General features: G+C 37.4%; 2 protein-coding genes across 4 annotated transcripts in view; one reads left to right on the plus strand and one right to left on the minus strand.

Annotated features, from left to right (window-relative positions):
* The window catches only part of GTF2E1 (general transcription factor IIE subunit 1), a 40,872-nt gene extending 38,992 nt beyond the window's left edge, over positions 1-1,880 (minus strand). For 2 of the 3 annotated variants that reach the window (XM_007181857.2, XM_057546068.1), the window contains exon 1: positions 1,588-1,751. The gene's annotated coding sequence lies outside the window, so the exon portion shown is untranslated. Of the gene's footprint in view, positions 1-1,587; positions 1,752-1,771 lie in introns of those variants that run through there. The other variant, XM_007181859.2, reaches the window with a different exon arrangement.
* A 150-nt stretch (positions 1,881-2,030) lies between these two features.
* RABL3 (RAB, member of RAS oncogene family like 3) overlaps positions 2,031-17,635 on the plus strand; it is a 37,001-nt gene continuing 21,396 nt past the window's right edge. The window contains exons 1-2 of the mRNA XM_007181860.2: positions 2,031-2,104; positions 7,601-7,692. Coding sequence (XP_007181922.1) covers positions 2,059-2,104; positions 7,601-7,692 — 138 coding nt within the window. The 5' untranslated portion in view covers positions 2,031-2,058. The remainder of the gene's footprint in view (positions 2,105-7,600; positions 7,693-17,635) is intronic.

Below are 17,635 nucleotides of genomic sequence, written 5' to 3' on the forward strand. Positions count from 1 at the left end.
AAATGAGGCATTCATTCAGTTTTAGTTGCTTGTCTTTGAGGAAATACCACAGAATATTACTGTGAAGATGTCCAGCAGGCGGCTGAACAAATGAAACTGGAACTCAGCAAAGAAGTCATGCTGTGCCACCTTGTTCAAAATCTCTGCACTCTAAAATCCTCCTTCCTGAACACTGTGTTCTCTCCTTCACTGCCTCTACTCCCCCAATTATGTTGAATCTCCTCAATCTCTGGATTTCATAATACTGAGATGAGAGGTCTCAAACTGGTAGCCTGTGCCACATCGTTTGACTCAAAGAATGTTTTGAAAATTTTCTGAATTTGTGGTCAACATTAAAAATCATGAGATTTCACATCAATTTCAATTTTTCAGGCCCTCTTGAGAACTGCAAATATCTGCGGAAAAAAAATGAGACCATGTTCCCACATGGAAACAATTAGCTAAAGAGCAGCTGACATTTTTAAACAGGGAAGGCGCTTGGCTGGCCTCTGGAGACTTTTCAGTGTGTGACCTCTGGGGGCCAGGCCTTGTTTCTTCTTTTTAGCCTCAGAATCCATCAGTCACCTCCCAGCCTCACCTACCACCCTACCCAGCCCAGACCCCCAAAGGCAAGTTGGTTTTGTTTTTGAACCCTATGTATTCTAATCATACAAACACCAGGCAACAGAGTTGGAGAAACAAAGTTGAAATGAATGCACTCTCTGTGCTTGGTCTACCCTCCTCAGCTTCATCTCCGGCCACGCTGGCATTCTCTCAATTCTGAGCCACACACGCATTCCCTACTTCCAGGCCTTTGCACATGCTGTTTTCTCTGCTCCCGCAGCTAAGCCCAAAGCCCTTCTCCTAATCATCCTTCACATCTCAAATGACATTTCCTCAGAGACACCCTCTCAGATTCCCCTTAGTAGCTCAGAATGATCCCCCCCACCCCTTCACACGTTCCTGTAGTTCTTTCCCCTTCTTCGCTGCAGTGAACAGACTTACACTTTCTCCATGTCTACCTCGGAGACCAAGAGATTAATCTTGTTCACCACTGACTTTCCAACGTGCAGCACAGCTGGTCTAGTACTTCCATAAAACTTTCAATAGGTCTTGTAAAGCACCTTTTCTTCAAACACGCCCACCCTGCCAGCTTCCCCCCAATTCACTTCCTCCACTGCAGCTTCCAGAGTAGAAAAAGATAGGGTATTGGAAACCCTCTTCTTAAACTTCAAATGGTTTTAAGGAGGTGAAAGCATCATATTCGTGATTGTAAAGGATTATGCTGACTGCAGCGTGTAAAAGAAAAGAAGGAAGGAGTGGATGTGGGGAGTCCTGTCAGATTATTTCAGTATAGTTCTATTCCAGTTCCAGAAGAACTTGGATTCTACACAACCAACTGGCTTTCTCGGCTACCATATTTCACGGTACTCTCCACGCCTTCATACATACAGTGGCATATCACCGCGAAACCTCCGGACAAGCTAGCCTCCACGAGCCCGGTAATGTTCACCTCCTCCCCACTGTGACACCCCGACACCCTAGATCCCCTCGGACTCTGCCAGCTGAGTCCAGAGGCCACATTCGGCGCAGCCAAGCCCGTCCTACCCGAGGTCGCACATGGGCCGCTCCGGGTCAATAGTACTTTGGAAGACCAAGAAGAGAACCGAGTCAAGAGAGTAGCTAAGGGGGAGGAGGCTAGCTATGGAGAAAGGAGCGAAAAGTAGAAGACACCCTGAAAGACGGCGCCGGGCCAGGGAACCGAGAACAAGGAACAGGGAACAAGGTTTACCAAAGCGAATCCTCGAACACTCCCACTACAGCTTCCCTCAGCGCCTCAACTACTGGTTTAAACGAGCCACGCCACTTGTGCGACAAGGAGAACGCCCTATTCCTGCGACCAGCTTTAGAAACCACCCGCTACTTTTAACCAGGCGGGCCAATCAGCACACTGAGGCCTTCAATCAAGACAGTCACGCTCCTATTGGCCAATGACATTGAAGACTCAGCCTTCCAATCCCAGCTCTGATTGGCCTATAATCCCGGAATAGGCGTTAACCTCAGGAAGGCAGTGGCAAGATGGCGTCCCTGGATCGGGTGAAGGTACTGGTGTTGGGAGACTCAGGTGAGCCGGTTAACCCACCTCTGGGGCTCCCGACACTTTTGAGTTATCCGAAAATCCTCCCCTTTCACTCTCCCTTCACACACCCACCGACTAACTGACTCTGGCCCGTGGCTGAATTCCCTCTCGAGGCCTAAAGACTACACTTCCCAGAGGACTTTGCTCAAATCGCACGGGTGGGGGGCGCGGAGCCGGGGCCTTTCTCTGCTTTCGCTGGTTTCTACGTCGGTTTCCAGGGCGACCGAAGCCTAGTGATCCTTTGTTTTAAAAGATCTGCGGAGGTTGAGTGTTGTACTGGGCGCCGTGCTGAGACAGAAGTTCGGACCTTGCCTTTAAGAGATTTTGTTAATTAAAGAAATCAAATGTGCACTAAGAAGAATGACACTGTTCCAAGTGCTTTGCATATATTAACTCATTTAATCCTGAGATCAGTCCTATTAAACAATTTCACAAATGACAAATCTCTTTTACAAAAAAAGAGATGTAAATGACAGAACTAGTTTGAGCTGGGAGTCCCCGTACTTAGAACACTAACCCATATTATTTCGTGAAGTATCAGGTGGTAGACCTGTTTTACTCTCAACTGCGCTTCTTTTTTCTTTGTTCTGTTTAATCTTAATTGAAAAACTATTATGTGCTAGGCTGGAAGAAGTAGAAAAAATAAGATAAGGGCCATTTTATGATGCAGCTAGGACTTAATGCTGAGCCCAGTTTAATCCTAGTGTTAAAATTCTTACCTTGGACACTTGAGAACAGGAGTTGAAGTGTGTTTCTATCTCCCCTTCACTATCCTGTTTCTCATACCCTCCACTCCTAAGCTTCTTAAGAACTTGGAAGAAATGTTAACCTTGCATTTCATAGATGTGCTTTTCTGGAGTTGACCTTTGGATGTCTGCTTGAGCAAAGATGTTGTGTCAGATGCTTGGAGGTGGAGAGGACATACCCCAAAGAACTTGAACACTAGCCTTACCAAACTGAATAAAATTGGTGAGGGGAGGAGGTTGAGAACATTTTCACATTGCCTGCAGATTATTTGCATTGCAAAGTATTTTACAGAGAGCATTATTTAATATTCCCTTCAGAAAGTTGCATTATGAAATTCTATGAACATAATTCAATTTATGTCAACTTTAGTTCTTTAGCATGAAGTGGTGCTGAAGTTAATTTAATAAAAGCACTCAGTTTTACAGATAAAGAAAGCAACGGTGGTCTAAATGGGCTTCGTAAGAGTATCACCAAGTAGGATTTAGAAGAATCCAGAGCTAACACCGTTCTTCATGATATGTGAAGTGGGTGCTCTCTCTCATTTATAATTACCTTTCTATTGCATCTAACAATTGCTTCATGTTACATCTTGTTCAAACTAGTCGATTTATTTTTTTTCCCCCAAAAAAGTTTCCCTATTACAATACATAGCAAATGCTGAATTAGGTGCTGGGGATATAACTGTGGAATCAGTGCATTACACAACAGGGTTGAATTGGCTGCTGTATTAAATGTGAAAAAGTGATCAGGCAGTTAGTAAGCTTTTTAAAATTATTATTATAGTTTAGTTGTAAAACAGAAGACACAGCCATGCCCACCAGGAAAGTGATTGATCTTGTCACACATTCACTGATATTAGGCTATATGTGCAAAGTCAGTTATTGTCTTTTTATCAGTTCCCATTTAACAGTGATTTGCTGTCTGACAAGTTAGAATATACTTTTTACATTTCATCTGCCTTTGTATTTAAATTTCAAAGTTTACTTTTGAATAAAGGCTCATTTCCCTTGTGAGATTTTGAGGATTTCGCAAATATATAAAGGAATGACTAGGGATTTAGAAATTTGTTTGTATCCCATAGAGATATTTGATAATTTAGTAAGGAATCCTGAAAGTCTCTCTAACATGCACATACTCTTTTCTCTTTGTTCCTTCATATGTAAGGGATGAGCTTAACACATTACCAGCTCTGTTTGGAGCTGGCATTTATTTGATTATATTGAACTTTTTTCCCCCAGCAAATCAAGTGCATTCTTTTGATCTAAGTTAGTTCTAATGATGAAAACATAGAATCAGAATCTCCCAAAATTCTTAAAGTTAACCACTATTCTTGGCACTTCTGTTGTTCTTACTGTTTAAAGTTCATCCCATGTTAGCTAACTCTTATCACCCAATGCAGTTAATTCATGGAGAGCTATACAATATTATTGCATAGAGATGTTTACTCTGACACAGTTAAGCTTAACTAGAATTTCAAGACTTGTATCAAGCTAATAACTAAATGCCTAGTTATATTCCTCCAACATAAACAAATCTACATGCAAACACAAAAATCAACAATATGCCCTAAAGGCCATAGATATCAGATGCAATGCAGTAAATAAAATACAAAACTCACTTTGAGTACTCAAAAATCTTACGTGCATGTATGTAAAAAAATAAAATGAATGAAAGAGAAATCTGGGAAAATGTTTGGTTCAATTACATGAGCAGCTAGTATATGAAGAAGTCATGTAAATTGATAACAGTAAAACCTAGTAGATAAATGGGTGGAGCACATCAATAGATAATTCATAAGAGAGGAAAAACAACTGGTTAGCAAAGATGAACATAATGTGTATCTTTACCGGAAGGTAAAGAAATGCAGACTAAAGCAAGATGTCACTTTTTTTTTCTCTTATAAGCTAACAAAGATGAAAAAGCAACTACATACCGTTGAGGTGCAACAAGACCTGCAGGCTTATGTGTATGGCGGGTGGCAGAGTAACCAGATAAACGTTGTCAATGTATATCAAGAACTGTAAATGTTGATTTCGGTTTTTTAAATGAAAGTGTAAACAGAAATCTTTTATTAGCATAGTGAAAAGTTCAGAACACCCTAATATCTAATAATGAGAAAATGGTTAAATAAATCATTATGTCTCCTCTCTGAACTACTATGAAGACATTAAAAATATCTATGAAGATTCTGTAATAACATGGAAATTTTTAGCCACTAAATAAGTACTAATTAAGGCCCTCTCTGAGTACTGGAAATAAAAAATGAGTAAAACCCAGTCCCAGGCCTCAAAGAACTTAAAATCAAGCAGAGTGAATAAAATCTATAAACAAGCAAGTGTAATAGTGTATTTTAAGTGCTCTATAGAAAAATGTACAGTGTACAGTGGAGATGCAGAGGATGGTGGATGATGTGCTTAGTTCTACCTGTATGGATTAAGAAAAGACTTTATATCTAGAATGATGCTGAGTCTTGAAAGATTAATTCACCAGGCCAATGGGAGAGGGGAAATGGAAGGAGAGGATGGGTAGGATATTTCAGACAAAACCAGCTGTGTAAGCAAAGGCTTATGTTTCAGTGTGTTTAAGTACACTGTGTATATATTCACAATAACAACCTGCTTATAGAAAAACTCTGCTTATGAAATTAAATCTGCATTATTGACAGTAGTGCTCTTTGGGTGGTTTATTTTCTTCTTTTTTCTGTACTTTCTAGATAGACTGTAAATAAAACTTTATAATAAAAAGTGATAGGTCCATGCACAGTAATGCACACAAAGAGGTTGGCTAAATTTTTGATAACAACTAGTGACGCATAAAGATTCGCCAACAATGCTTGTTATAATGGCATCCCAAAATATGTTAATTGAATGAGTAACTCTACACATAAATGTACAGGGATAGCTCATTCCCTTTCCTCTTCCTACAGATCTCAGAATACTAGCCCTAGCATTAGTAATTAGATTATCCTAAACCCAGGAGATCTATAAGAAAAGAAAGTGTCCTACTGAATGGGAGAAGATATTTGCAAGAGACATATCTGATAAGGCGCTATCCAAAATATATAAAGAACTTATACAACTCAATATCAAAAAACAATCTAATTAAAAAATAGGCAGAGTACCTTAATAGACATTTTTCCAAAGAAGACATACACATGAAAAGATGGTCAGCATCTCTAATCATCAGGGAAATGCACATCAAAACCACAATGAGATATCATCTCACACCTGTCAGAATAACTGTCATCAAAAAGACAACAAATAACAAGTGTCGTTGAAGATGTGGAGAAAAGGGAACACTCATGTACTGTCAGTGGAATTGTAAATTGGTGCAGCCACTGTGGAAAACAATATGGAAGCTTCTCAAAAAATTAAAAATAGAATTACCATATGATCCAGCCGTTCCACTTCTGGGTATTTACCTGAAGAAAACAAAAAGACTAATTTGAAAAGATGTATGCACCCCTATGTTCATTGCAGCATTATTTATAGTAGCCAAGATATGAAAGCAACCTCAGTGTCCATCAATAGATGAATGGATAAAGAAAATGTGTGTATATATATATACATACAGGTGGACTATTAGCCATAGAAAGAATGAAATCTTGCCATTTGCGACAACATGAATGGATTTAGAAGGTGTTACGCTAAATGAAATAAGTCAGAAAGACAAATACTGTATGATCTCACTTATATGTAGAATCTAAAAAAAAAAATAAATGAACAAACAAAATAAAATGAAACACTCATACAGAGAACAAACTGGTGGTTGCTAGAAAGGAGAGGTGGGGAGAGGGGTGAAATAGGTGCAGGGAATTGAGGTACAAGCGTCCAGTTATAAATAAGTCACAGGGATGTATTGTACAGCATAGGGAATATCACCAGTGGTACTGTAATAGCTTTGCATGGGGACAGATGGTTACCAGACTTATTGTGGTGATCATTTTGTAATGTATTTAAGGGTTGTACACCTGAAACTAACATAATATTGTATGTCAACTATACTTCAATAAAAAGAAAAGTGCTGTCTATGAAGTTAAAGGGCCATGATGTAGAAGAAGAGGAAGAGTTGTTCTCCTTTTCCAAAAGATAAGTCTGGGCCAAGTGGTTGACTGCTTTCTAAAAATCACTGTATGGGAGAACTGGAATATCTAAATATGGAATTGTGAAATGGTGAATCCCTGTCACTGATAGTGTTCAAGCATAATCTGAAAGACCGTCAAACAGGGTCTGTGGAAGGGACCTCTGCATTGGTGGTCAGGATAGAGGAGATTACCTCTAAGATATATTAAGATTCTGCAATTCTAAAATAGGCTGAATAGATGAAATCATTCCAAAGGAAAGGGATTAGTTTATTTGAAATTGCCCTGGACCAGTAGTTCTCAAAGTGAGTTCCCTGGATCCGTAGCATCAGCATCACCTGGGAATATGTTAGAAGTGCAAAATCTTTGGGTTCCATGACAGACCTGTCAAACTGGAAACTCTGGGGACAGGACCCAGCATTCTGTGTTTTAACAAATCCTCCAGAGGATTCTGATGCTAAATTTGAGAGAACCAGTGTCCTTGACCATCTTCTCTTTATCAATGAAGCTTATTAAATCGTTGGTATGGTATGAACACCCTTTAAACAACCATGCTTTACATATCATTATTACTGCTCATTCTCAGTCTTACTTTTGCCGTAATATATTTCAGCATGTCTTTTAAATGACTAGAGTTCTTTTATCTTTTACAGGTGTTGGGAAATCCTCCCTAGTTCATCTCCTGTGCCAAAATCAAGTGCTGGGAAATCCATCATGGACTGTGGGCTGCTCAGTAGATGTCAGGGTATGTGTTTCTTATATTTTAGTTTTTCGGTGTCATATTAAAGATAACTCCTTCAAACTCATGATCCAATTACAGCCCTGTAGTCAAGACTAAGTAATAATAATAGCTGGGTTTTATTAAGCACCTACTTTGTGCTAGATACTATGCCCAATGTTTTACATGTCTTTGCTTATTTAGTCTTTTTTTAAGCTGTAAGATATAGCTACAAAAATTAAGGCATAGAGAAGTGAAGTAATTTGATCAAATTCATTCAGTTTGTAAGAAGCAGAGTCAAGATTTGATCCTAATTAGTCTGATTCCAGAGACTTCACTTTTAATTACTATGCTGTATATCTAGAGTTCGCTTAACATGCTCCATAAATCATTCTGCTCGAGCCTTTCCCACTAAGACAGCCAACTTTTGGCTAGAAATATAGTGTAAAGGCAAAAACTTCTGGAGCCTTATGTCTAGGTCATCTGTTCCACCTCACATTTAGGAAACCCAAGTGCAATTTCCACTGAATTAACTATCTTCCCAGATATTTTGGTCTTGCTAATTCCAGCTATTCCTGTCCAGGCCTCTCTTGTACTGGCATACCTCTCTCCATTGAGTTAAGAAATAAATAAGGAGGGAATAGCAGTTAGCTAGATTGACAGTTATTTTCCTTCAGTTCCTTGAACCTGTTGTTCCACAGTCTGCGATGTATATTGCCACTGATTAGAAATCCTCTGTCAGCCTCAGTGTTATTCCTTTTTAAGGTAATTTCTTCTCTCTAGTTGCTTTAGAAAAAAAAATTTTTTTTATAATCTTTGATGTTCTGTAGTTTTGCTAACCCACATCTAGGGGTGGATTAGTTTTTATTCATCCTAGTCAGAAGTTGTACGCCTCGTATATATCTTCATTTTTCAAAATTTTTAGCCATTATCTGTTTGCCTTACCTCATTCCTTCTATCTTCTTCTTTTGAACTTCTATTGGATTTTTGTCCTCCACATCTTTTAATTGCACTTTCATGCTTTCTATTGTTTGTTTCTCCGTGGTGCATTCTGGATGATGTACTCATATCTGCCTTCCAGTTAACTAAGAATCTCTTCAACTATGTCTAATCTGTTTTTTAATAAATCCACTCAGTTTTTTATTTCAGTAACTGTAACTTTTAATTTCCAGATGTTCCTTTCGGTTCTTTTTCAAATGTCAAAATTTTTCAAAATATTCTGATTTTTCATTATATATTACTTTTCATTTTAATCATATTCAACATAATATTTTATGGTTTCTTTTGGCTCGTTCTATTTTTTTTCTGGGTGGGTGACAGATCTCCTACTTGCTATATATGCAGACTCTACCGCATGGAAATGTACCTCTTGTATGGTTTGTAATTCTTGAAGATGACCACATCTTCAACAGGATTTTTTTCCTCCTCTTTCCTTTTGAAGTCTTGTATGCTGTGTTGTGAGAGTACAGTGCCTTTCATTTCTGTTGCTGCCAGAGCCCTAGAGATTTTAGTGATCCTTGTAATTTCTCAGCTTGGAATTTCCATGCAATCTTGATAATGTAAATTTCCCCCAACATCTGATTGTGGTTTCCATTTTTTGTGGATCTTTCATCTACTTTCTACAAGGTCCCTGACAGAAAGTTTTTCCTGCTTTCCTGAGCCAGTGGACAGAGTTTTTCCTACTCTCTTTCACTAACTGGGCTGCTCATCAAGGGTCAACATTTCAAGAAGGGAATCTGTTCTTTGTCACTCACCCACATATGCTCTTGCCTTAAAAGCTGGAAAACAGATCCCTATTCTTGGCTGGGCACTAAAACTTTGGGGACCAACCCCTGAAGCTGTATCTGAATCTGGGTCAGCTACCACTTCATACTCTAAGTTTTTCCTTCATTTCTAGCATCTGGGGAATTTTCCTTTTTTTTTTTTTTCTCAAGCATGTCCTTTTTACTTAAAAAAAATTTTATGGCATTTCTATGAGTTTGAAGTCAGAGGGGACCTGTCTATATCATTTCAGCCTACTCTGTTCCCGAATTCTTAGCTATGGAAGAAAAAGAAATTCTAGATAATGAATTCAGTGGCAACTTTATTTAAGTTTGGGAGACCCAATAATAAGCTCTGGACAAAATTTCCCTTTGGGCTTTTCTAGCTCCCTTTCTGTGAGAAAGCGTAACATATTGAAAAGAAACTTAGATTTGAACTCCCACTTCCTGGGTCAGTCCCCTATTGCTTTTGCTTTTTAAAGAGAGACTTAGACTAATCAGTTTAGTTCTCTGAGCCTTAGTATGTCATTTGCAAATTGGAGGTAAATAATACCTGCTTTATCTAGCCTACAGGTTTGTAGGGAGGATCAGAGAAGCTTAAAAGGTGTGAGGGTAAGGTCTAGTGCTTTACAATTTGAAGATGAAATTGAACTTAAATTCATTTTCCTGCCCCGCCCACCTGCCCCTCTTATCTACCCAGAGCCCAGTCTGCTCATGTAATTTACCTTTTGTCTTATTTGGGTTTTTTTCCCCTTTTCTTATTGAATTGGCTAAATCCCCAGTACAGTGTTAAATAGAAGTGGTGCTAACAGGCATCCTTGTCTCATTCCCAATCTCAGGAAATTTTTAATGTAATACCATTAAATATGGTTTTTGCTATAGGACTTTTTGTAAATATGCTTTATCAGATTAAAGTTACCTTCTCTTTCTGTTTCGATGAGAGTTTGAACCACGAACTGGTATTGGATTTTATCAGGTGCTTTTGCATGATAATCATAAATTCTCTGCTTTATTTTGTAACTATGGTAAATTATTTTGATTGATTTTTAAATGTTAAACCAACTTTGCATTCTTAGAGTAAATCCAACTTGGTCTTGATGTATTCCTTTCATATATTACTAGATTCAATTTACTAATACTTTTTTTTTCAAATATTTGCATCTAAATTCATGAGGAATATTGGCCTATCATTTTCCTTTCTTATAATCTCCTTGTGGGGTTTTAGTATCAGGATTTTGCTAGCCTCGTAAAATGAGTTGGGAAGTTTTACCTCTGTATCTATTCTCCAGAAGAGTTTATGTAAGATTGGTTTTATTTCTTCCTTAGGTATTTGGAAGAATTCACAGTTAAAAACCTCCGGACCTAAAGTTTTCTTTGTGGGAGTTTTTAAATAACATTAAAGAAAATATGAAAGTGACTATTTCTTCTATATCAATTTTGATAACTTATGTTTTTGAAATAATTTGTTTCATGTAAATTGTCAAAAAATTTGTTTTTATATCCTCTGTTGTCTTTCAATATCTGTAGGATCTGCAATAGTATTCCTTTTTTCATTTCTGATATGGGTAATTTGTGGCTTTTCTCTTATTTTCTTGGTTACTCTTACTAGAGGTCTATCTAGGACCAGTTTGGGGCTTTGTTGATTTTATCTATTATATGTCTGTTTTCTATTTTATTAATTTCTGTTTTTTTCTCTATTATGTCTATACTTTCTTTGGGTTTAATTAGCTGGTTTTTTTCCTAACTTCTGGCACTGGGTAGTTGTCTCATTGGTTTTTTTCAGGCTTCCCTTTAGAAAGCTCTAAAGCTCTAAATTTCTGTCTAGGCACAGCTTTAGCTGCATCTCTGAAATTTTGTTCATTAGCATTCAGTTCAAAATACTGTCTAATTTCCATTATGATTTCTTCTTTGACTCATGGGTGGTTTAGAAATGTGCCACTTAATTTCCAAACTTTGAGAATGTTTATTATCTTTTAATTATTGATTTCTAGCTTACTTTCATTGTGCGTAGAACATGTGCTGTATGATTTCATTCTTTGAAATTTGATGAGATTTGCTTAATGCCAATTTTGGTAAATATTTCATGTGCACTTGAAAAGAATGCATATTTTGTAACTGTTGAGTGCATTGTTCTAAATATATCAATTAGGTCAAGTTTGTTAGTCTTTTTGTTCAAATCTTCTCTATCTCGACTGATTTTCTTTGTTGCTTGTTTCATCAGTTGCTAAGGAATGAGTATTATAATCTCCAACTATAAGTGTGGATTTGTCTATTTCTCATTTTAATTCTGCCCATTTTTGTTTATATATTTTGAGGTTGTTTTACTAGGTGTGTTCTGATTTAAGATTGTTTAAACTTCCAGAAGGATTTAACATTTTATCATCATGATATATCCTCTCTATATCCAGTAATACATTGTACTTTGAAGTCTATTTTGTCTGGTAATAAAACAGCTAAATCCACTTTTTTTCCCAGTTTTATCGAGATATAATTGGCATATAACTTTGTATTAGTTTAAGGTGTACAACAAAATGATGTGATATATGTATATACTGAGAAATGATTACTACAATAAGTTTAGGTAATATGCATAACCTCACATAGTTACAATTTTTTTTCTTGTCATGAGAATTTTTAAGATTGTGTTCATTAATGAATGAATGGATAAAGAAAATGTGTTATATATACAGTGGAATATTATTCCGCCATAAAAAAGAAGGAAATTCTGCCATTTGAAACAACATGGATGGACCTTGAGGGCATTATGCTAAGTGAAATAAGTCAGATAGAGAAAGACAATTACTGTATTAGCACACTTAGATGTGGAATCTGAAATAACCAAACTCGCGGGAACAGAGAAGAAATTGGTGGTTGCCAGAAGTCGGGGTGGAAGGGGGAGAGGGGTAATATGGGTGAAGGTGGTCAAAGGTACAAACTTCCAGTTATAAGATAAATAAGTTCTGGGGATATAATGTACAACATGGTGATATAGTTAATAGTATTATATTGTATAAACCAACTTATTTTTAGTTAATGTTTTGTGGTGTATCTTACTTCCATCTCTTAACTTTTATGTTTCTTGTACACTTGTTATTTACAGTGTATTTCTTGTAAATAAGATATAGTTAAATTTTGCTTTGATAACCAGTCTGACGTCTTACTTTTTTAATTTGATTCTTGGACCTTGCCCCCAGATTTTTTTTTTTAACATCTTTATTGGAGTTTAATTGCTTTACAGTGGTATGTTAGTTTCTGCTTTATAACAAAGGCCCACCAGATATTCTGATTCAGAGTTATACATGAAGCCCAGGAATCTGCATTTTAAGAAGCACCTGAGACGATTCTGGTGCAGGTGAACAGTGTTTTGAGGAACACTGGGTAGGATGTGGAATCAGTTTTCCAAGTGGATATGGAAGTGGTTAATGACAGGACTTAGAGAGGCAAGACTATGAATCGGATGCTGACAGGGAGTAAAAGGTATTAACAGTAAGGGAAGAGGGAGGGAAGGGAGAATAGCTAGATGGTCCAAAGCCTCATGCAAGGTATTTCCTATTTTTCAACTCCAGGGTAATTCGAATGTGGAAGAGTGAACAGCCTGCATCTGAGAGGGCAGCAGGAGAAGTTTTGTCTTCGGGGTAGAGGCTGGCATCAGTTAATACAATGAGGTTGAGGATAAGAATACAATGGAATTTTATATAATCATGCAGTAAGTTTCTAGGAGAGAAGTGGAAAGATTTGGAAGAAGGAAACAATTGGGATTGAATAATGGGTAGAGGAAGCAGAAAGCAGTTGGGGAATCAGAATATGAGAAACCAATTAAGGACCTAAAGTATATGGTAACTGAGGATAACAGGTCTTGAGTGTAGCTGGTAGCAAAATTTCCAAAAGAAACTTTGTCTTAGCAGCCTCCTGTATATGAAGGTGGAGACTCGGGGTGTATCTGTAAGGAGTGCTTCTACGTATGTCCCAGAGAGCAGATCAATATGAGTTTAGTTAGTTCCCAAGACCCTGACCAAGTTTTAGAAGTAACAGTAGCAATTTCCTTTGGAAACCCCTGCTTTTGGAGAAAGTGAAATTGAAGTTCCTTTGAGTTAGCTTATGAAAGACTGCCGACTTTTGAACTCCCTCCATAGTTCCAGGGAACAGTGGGGAGGACGTAAAACTGCCCAAAGGGAGACTGGAATAAAGGCTACAGTAGTCGAAGACAAGTGCCATGTAGTAATGTGATGGATTTTACTGGAATGAGTGTGTTACTGACTTCTTTAAAGCCAGACTGGCCTGAATTGCATTACCGTGGAAGAGTTGGGCATGTGGGGCTGAAAGTGATCTTGCTTTTATTACTTTTCATTGAATTGGGCTGGTTGATTTGTCTTCTTTGAGAAAAATGCATTTCTTGAGTGACAACATAAGTAAAAGGCATTTTTAAATGATAATCTTAAGGAAAGTTCTGATAGACATGTAAATTATTTTGACTATTGTTGTAATAAAGTGAACAGTTCTTCCCTCTAGCAAGGATGATTAAACCTGATAAAGCCTTTACCTAAATAACTTGAAAGAACACTTTCTTCTGTAGCAGCTTTTATATTGCAATTACAGCTTCTGTGTTACTGAAACTTGACAGGGGATCTCCAGAATCAGTATAGATCCATAAATACGCACTCTTCAGAACTCTTAAAAACATTTGCCCTGTTTAGCTCATTTCACATCTGTTAAGAGCCAACTAAAAATAGAGATGGTAAAGGTGATAATGTAATTGTTTAATTTCAAGTACTGGGTGAAGCTAATAAGCTTAAAGTATGTACTCAGTAATTATTAACATTTTGGATTTAGTATGCAGTGCAGGGGTGTTCATAACTGAACTGAAGGGAAAAGGGAGAAAAGTTTTATTTTGTGGTATTCTTCATTCATTGCTGTGTTCTAATTTTGTTGCCCCAAGTCTAATGGGACCAATATAAATGCATGGCTACGCTTAATTATGAAAACAAAACTTACAGAATTTAATCTTTTCACAAATTATAAATAAGGAAACTGATTTGTCATTTCTAGTTCACTTTAATGGGATTTTTAACTCTAATTTACACATTGCACACAATCAATATCTATTGAATTCCTCTTGGGCAGCATAACAATATACAAGTACTGGGGAGAAAAAAGATTTTTTTAAGGGCAGTCTTCTTACCACTAAAAATATGAGGTGGGAACTGGTAGGTGGGACAAGGTCTTTATATAAATGATCTTTAAAATAATGGTAATAATAAATGATGGCTAACATTTTTTAGTGCTTACTTTGGCTAGGCACCTATTTTACATACTAATCCACAAGCCTTAATGCCCACAACCATTTGAGGTAGGTACTATTAGCTTCCCTATCTGACACATGAAGTAGTTGAGGCACAGAAGTATTAACTGACTTGTCCACGGTCACAATGCTAGTAAGTGATGGAGGTGGAATTCAAACCCAGACAGTCTGGTTCAAAAGCCTGTGCTTTTGATCACTACTCTGTACTACCTTTTGTTCCAGAATGGTATTAAGAAAAAGGTATTCTAATGCTGTTAAATACAGTAATGACTAGACTCATATGGAGATTTAAATTTAATTTAAATGAACTAAAATTAAAAATTTAGTTGCTTAGTTGAACTAACCACATTTCGAGTGCCCAGTAGTCACATGTTGCTGGTGGTTACTATATTTGACATTTCCATCATCACAGAAAGTTCTGTGGGATAGCTCTGATATAGAATATAAGTGTTCAAGCGAGAAAGTGAGGTGCTTGTGAAGAATAGAAAATTATACTGAGTGTTAATGATTGAATGGGTAGCCTGGGCAACGGACAAATGTACTATTCCTTAAGAAGGGGGATATATATTACAGGTGAAAGAGAAGGAAATGATAGATTTAGCTCTGGACACGATGAAGGGAAGGATCTGTGAGCTATCCAATGTCAAGAAAGCATTTGACGTGTTGAAGCTCAAGAGAGAATTCTGAGTTGGAATTATCTGTATAGGGATACTCCTGAACCATGAGAGCTGATGAGGTTTTCAGAAAGGAAAATTTAGAAAGAGAAGAGCTGAGGAAGAACCTTGGGGTATATTTAGAGAGTTGATGATGAAAAGGGCATCAGAGAAAGATTGATCAAAGAGATAGGAGGGATAGCCAAGATGATGAAATACCGCAAGAGCAAAAAAGAGATGAGAATTTCATGAAGGAGGGATTGATTTTTAGTATGAAATAATATAGAGATATAAGGACTAAGAGAAAAAAAAATTGGATTTGGTGACGATGAAGGTAGTGCTGACCTTTGAAAATGCAATGGAATGTTAGTGGCAGAAACCAAATGATGTGAGTAGGCAGAGAGGAAGTAGAAACAGGTTTAAATCAGTGGTTTAGAGGTTAAATAAAGGAGCAGATGGGTACAGAATAGAAGGGGAAAGTGAAGGGTTTTTTTAATTTATTTTCATTTTTTTAATAAATTATTTTATTTTATTTATTTTTGGCTGCGTTGGATTGCCACGCGAGGGTTTTATCTAGTTGTGGCGAGTGGGGGCTACTCTACATTGCAGTGTGTGTGCTTCTCGTTGTGGTGGCTTCTGTTGTTGTGGAGCACAGGCTCTAGGCGCGCAGGCTTCAGTAGTTGTGGCACGCGGGCTCAGTAGTTGTGGCTCGTGGGCTGTAGAGTGCAGGCTCAGTAGTTGTGGCTCACGGACTTAGTTGCTCTGTGGCACGTGGGGCATGTGGGATCTTCCCGGACCAGGGATCAAACCCGTGGTCCCTGCACTGGCAGGCGGATTCTTAACCACTGCACCACCAGGGAAGTCCAAGGGTTTTTTTTTTAAATAGAGGAAATGAACTTGGCTGAAGGCAAAACAAGATTACTGGTAAGGAAGAGGCAATTAGCAGACACCTTTATGATATTATTCATTCATTCATTTGTTCATTCATTATATATATTGCATACCTCCTGGGTATCAGACACTGCAAAGAATTAGAAGTACAGCAATGAATGAGACAAATTCAATTCCTACTCCCCTGGTACACTCTCATTGTTGACTTTTTTCTGTCCTTCTGTCTTTTCTCCCAACTCTCTCCTAAGACCTCCTACCTTCCTGACTCTCTTTAATAATAGTTCTACAGGCACACATACTAAACCAAACTTACTAGAGAATATCTACAACATCCACTGCTCTTTCCTGATGTGTATCATTTTCTTTACTAAATTTGTTTCTCCTTTTTAAAAATTACAAACAATGAATAAACTCTTCAAATGAGACAAAACCTTTTATACTTAGTCGTGATTTGATTTCCAGTAAAAAGTTAAGACGTGAGTAAATGAGAAGTACCAAAGTTACAATATGGTTCCTTTTCCCATTTGATAATCAGCATGTACTGTTGCTACCTGTTGAGAAAAATCCTTCTTTATATAGCTGTAAAGTCTGTAATGACTTTAAATATTCATTCCTTGATGACCTGATTTAAATATAAAACACATTTCTTATAGTTTGGCATTACCCCCCATCATGTTGGGCTCTTAGTATAGCACCAACATACCACTTATTGTGCCAAGAGCAATACTTGTTAAAATGTCAAGCTTTCCCTTGGCGATCACTCACCCATATAAAAGATATTATGTCATAGCTATGAGCTACAAGCCACGGTTTAAAGTTCTTAGGATTCATTACATTTGAATTAAGTAACACTTAGTTTAATTCACCAGCTTGGAAAGAAAGAAGGGTACCTTCTCTTCTAATTCTGGAAGGAAACATGAAAAGATTTAATTAAGGAAGGTATTTTGTGGTGAAGAGTACAGATGAGTGGGTGAATCTGGCTTGGAAGTGTGTGTAGCCAGAAGGGAGCTGGCTAATAGACTTGGTACATTGCAAGGCTAAGAGGGCATGCTACCTGGAAGTTGTAGTACATAGTGGCTATTCTGGAAGGAGTAACAGTCTGTTTACAGTCTGTAAACATTAGACATTTGAGATAACTTTAGAGAAAAAAATGATGTACTTAAATGGTTGCCCAGCTTAATTATGTATGAGAATCACCTAGAGAGCTTTCTTTAAAATACAGATTCTTGAGCCCCACCCCAGAAGCTTCAAGAGTTGTCCAAGAATCTGTATTTTTTTAAATAAGCCTTCCTATTGGTTCTGATTTAGTTTGTTCTTAGAACTGTACTTGAGAAGCACTGGAATTCAGTAAAATAATAAACTGAGTA

Source organism: Balaenoptera acutorostrata, chromosome 4, assembly GCF_949987535.1.
Source record: "Balaenoptera acutorostrata chromosome 4, mBalAcu1.1, whole genome shotgun sequence".
Lineage (NCBI taxonomy): Eukaryota > Metazoa > Chordata > Mammalia > Artiodactyla > Balaenopteridae > Balaenoptera > Balaenoptera acutorostrata.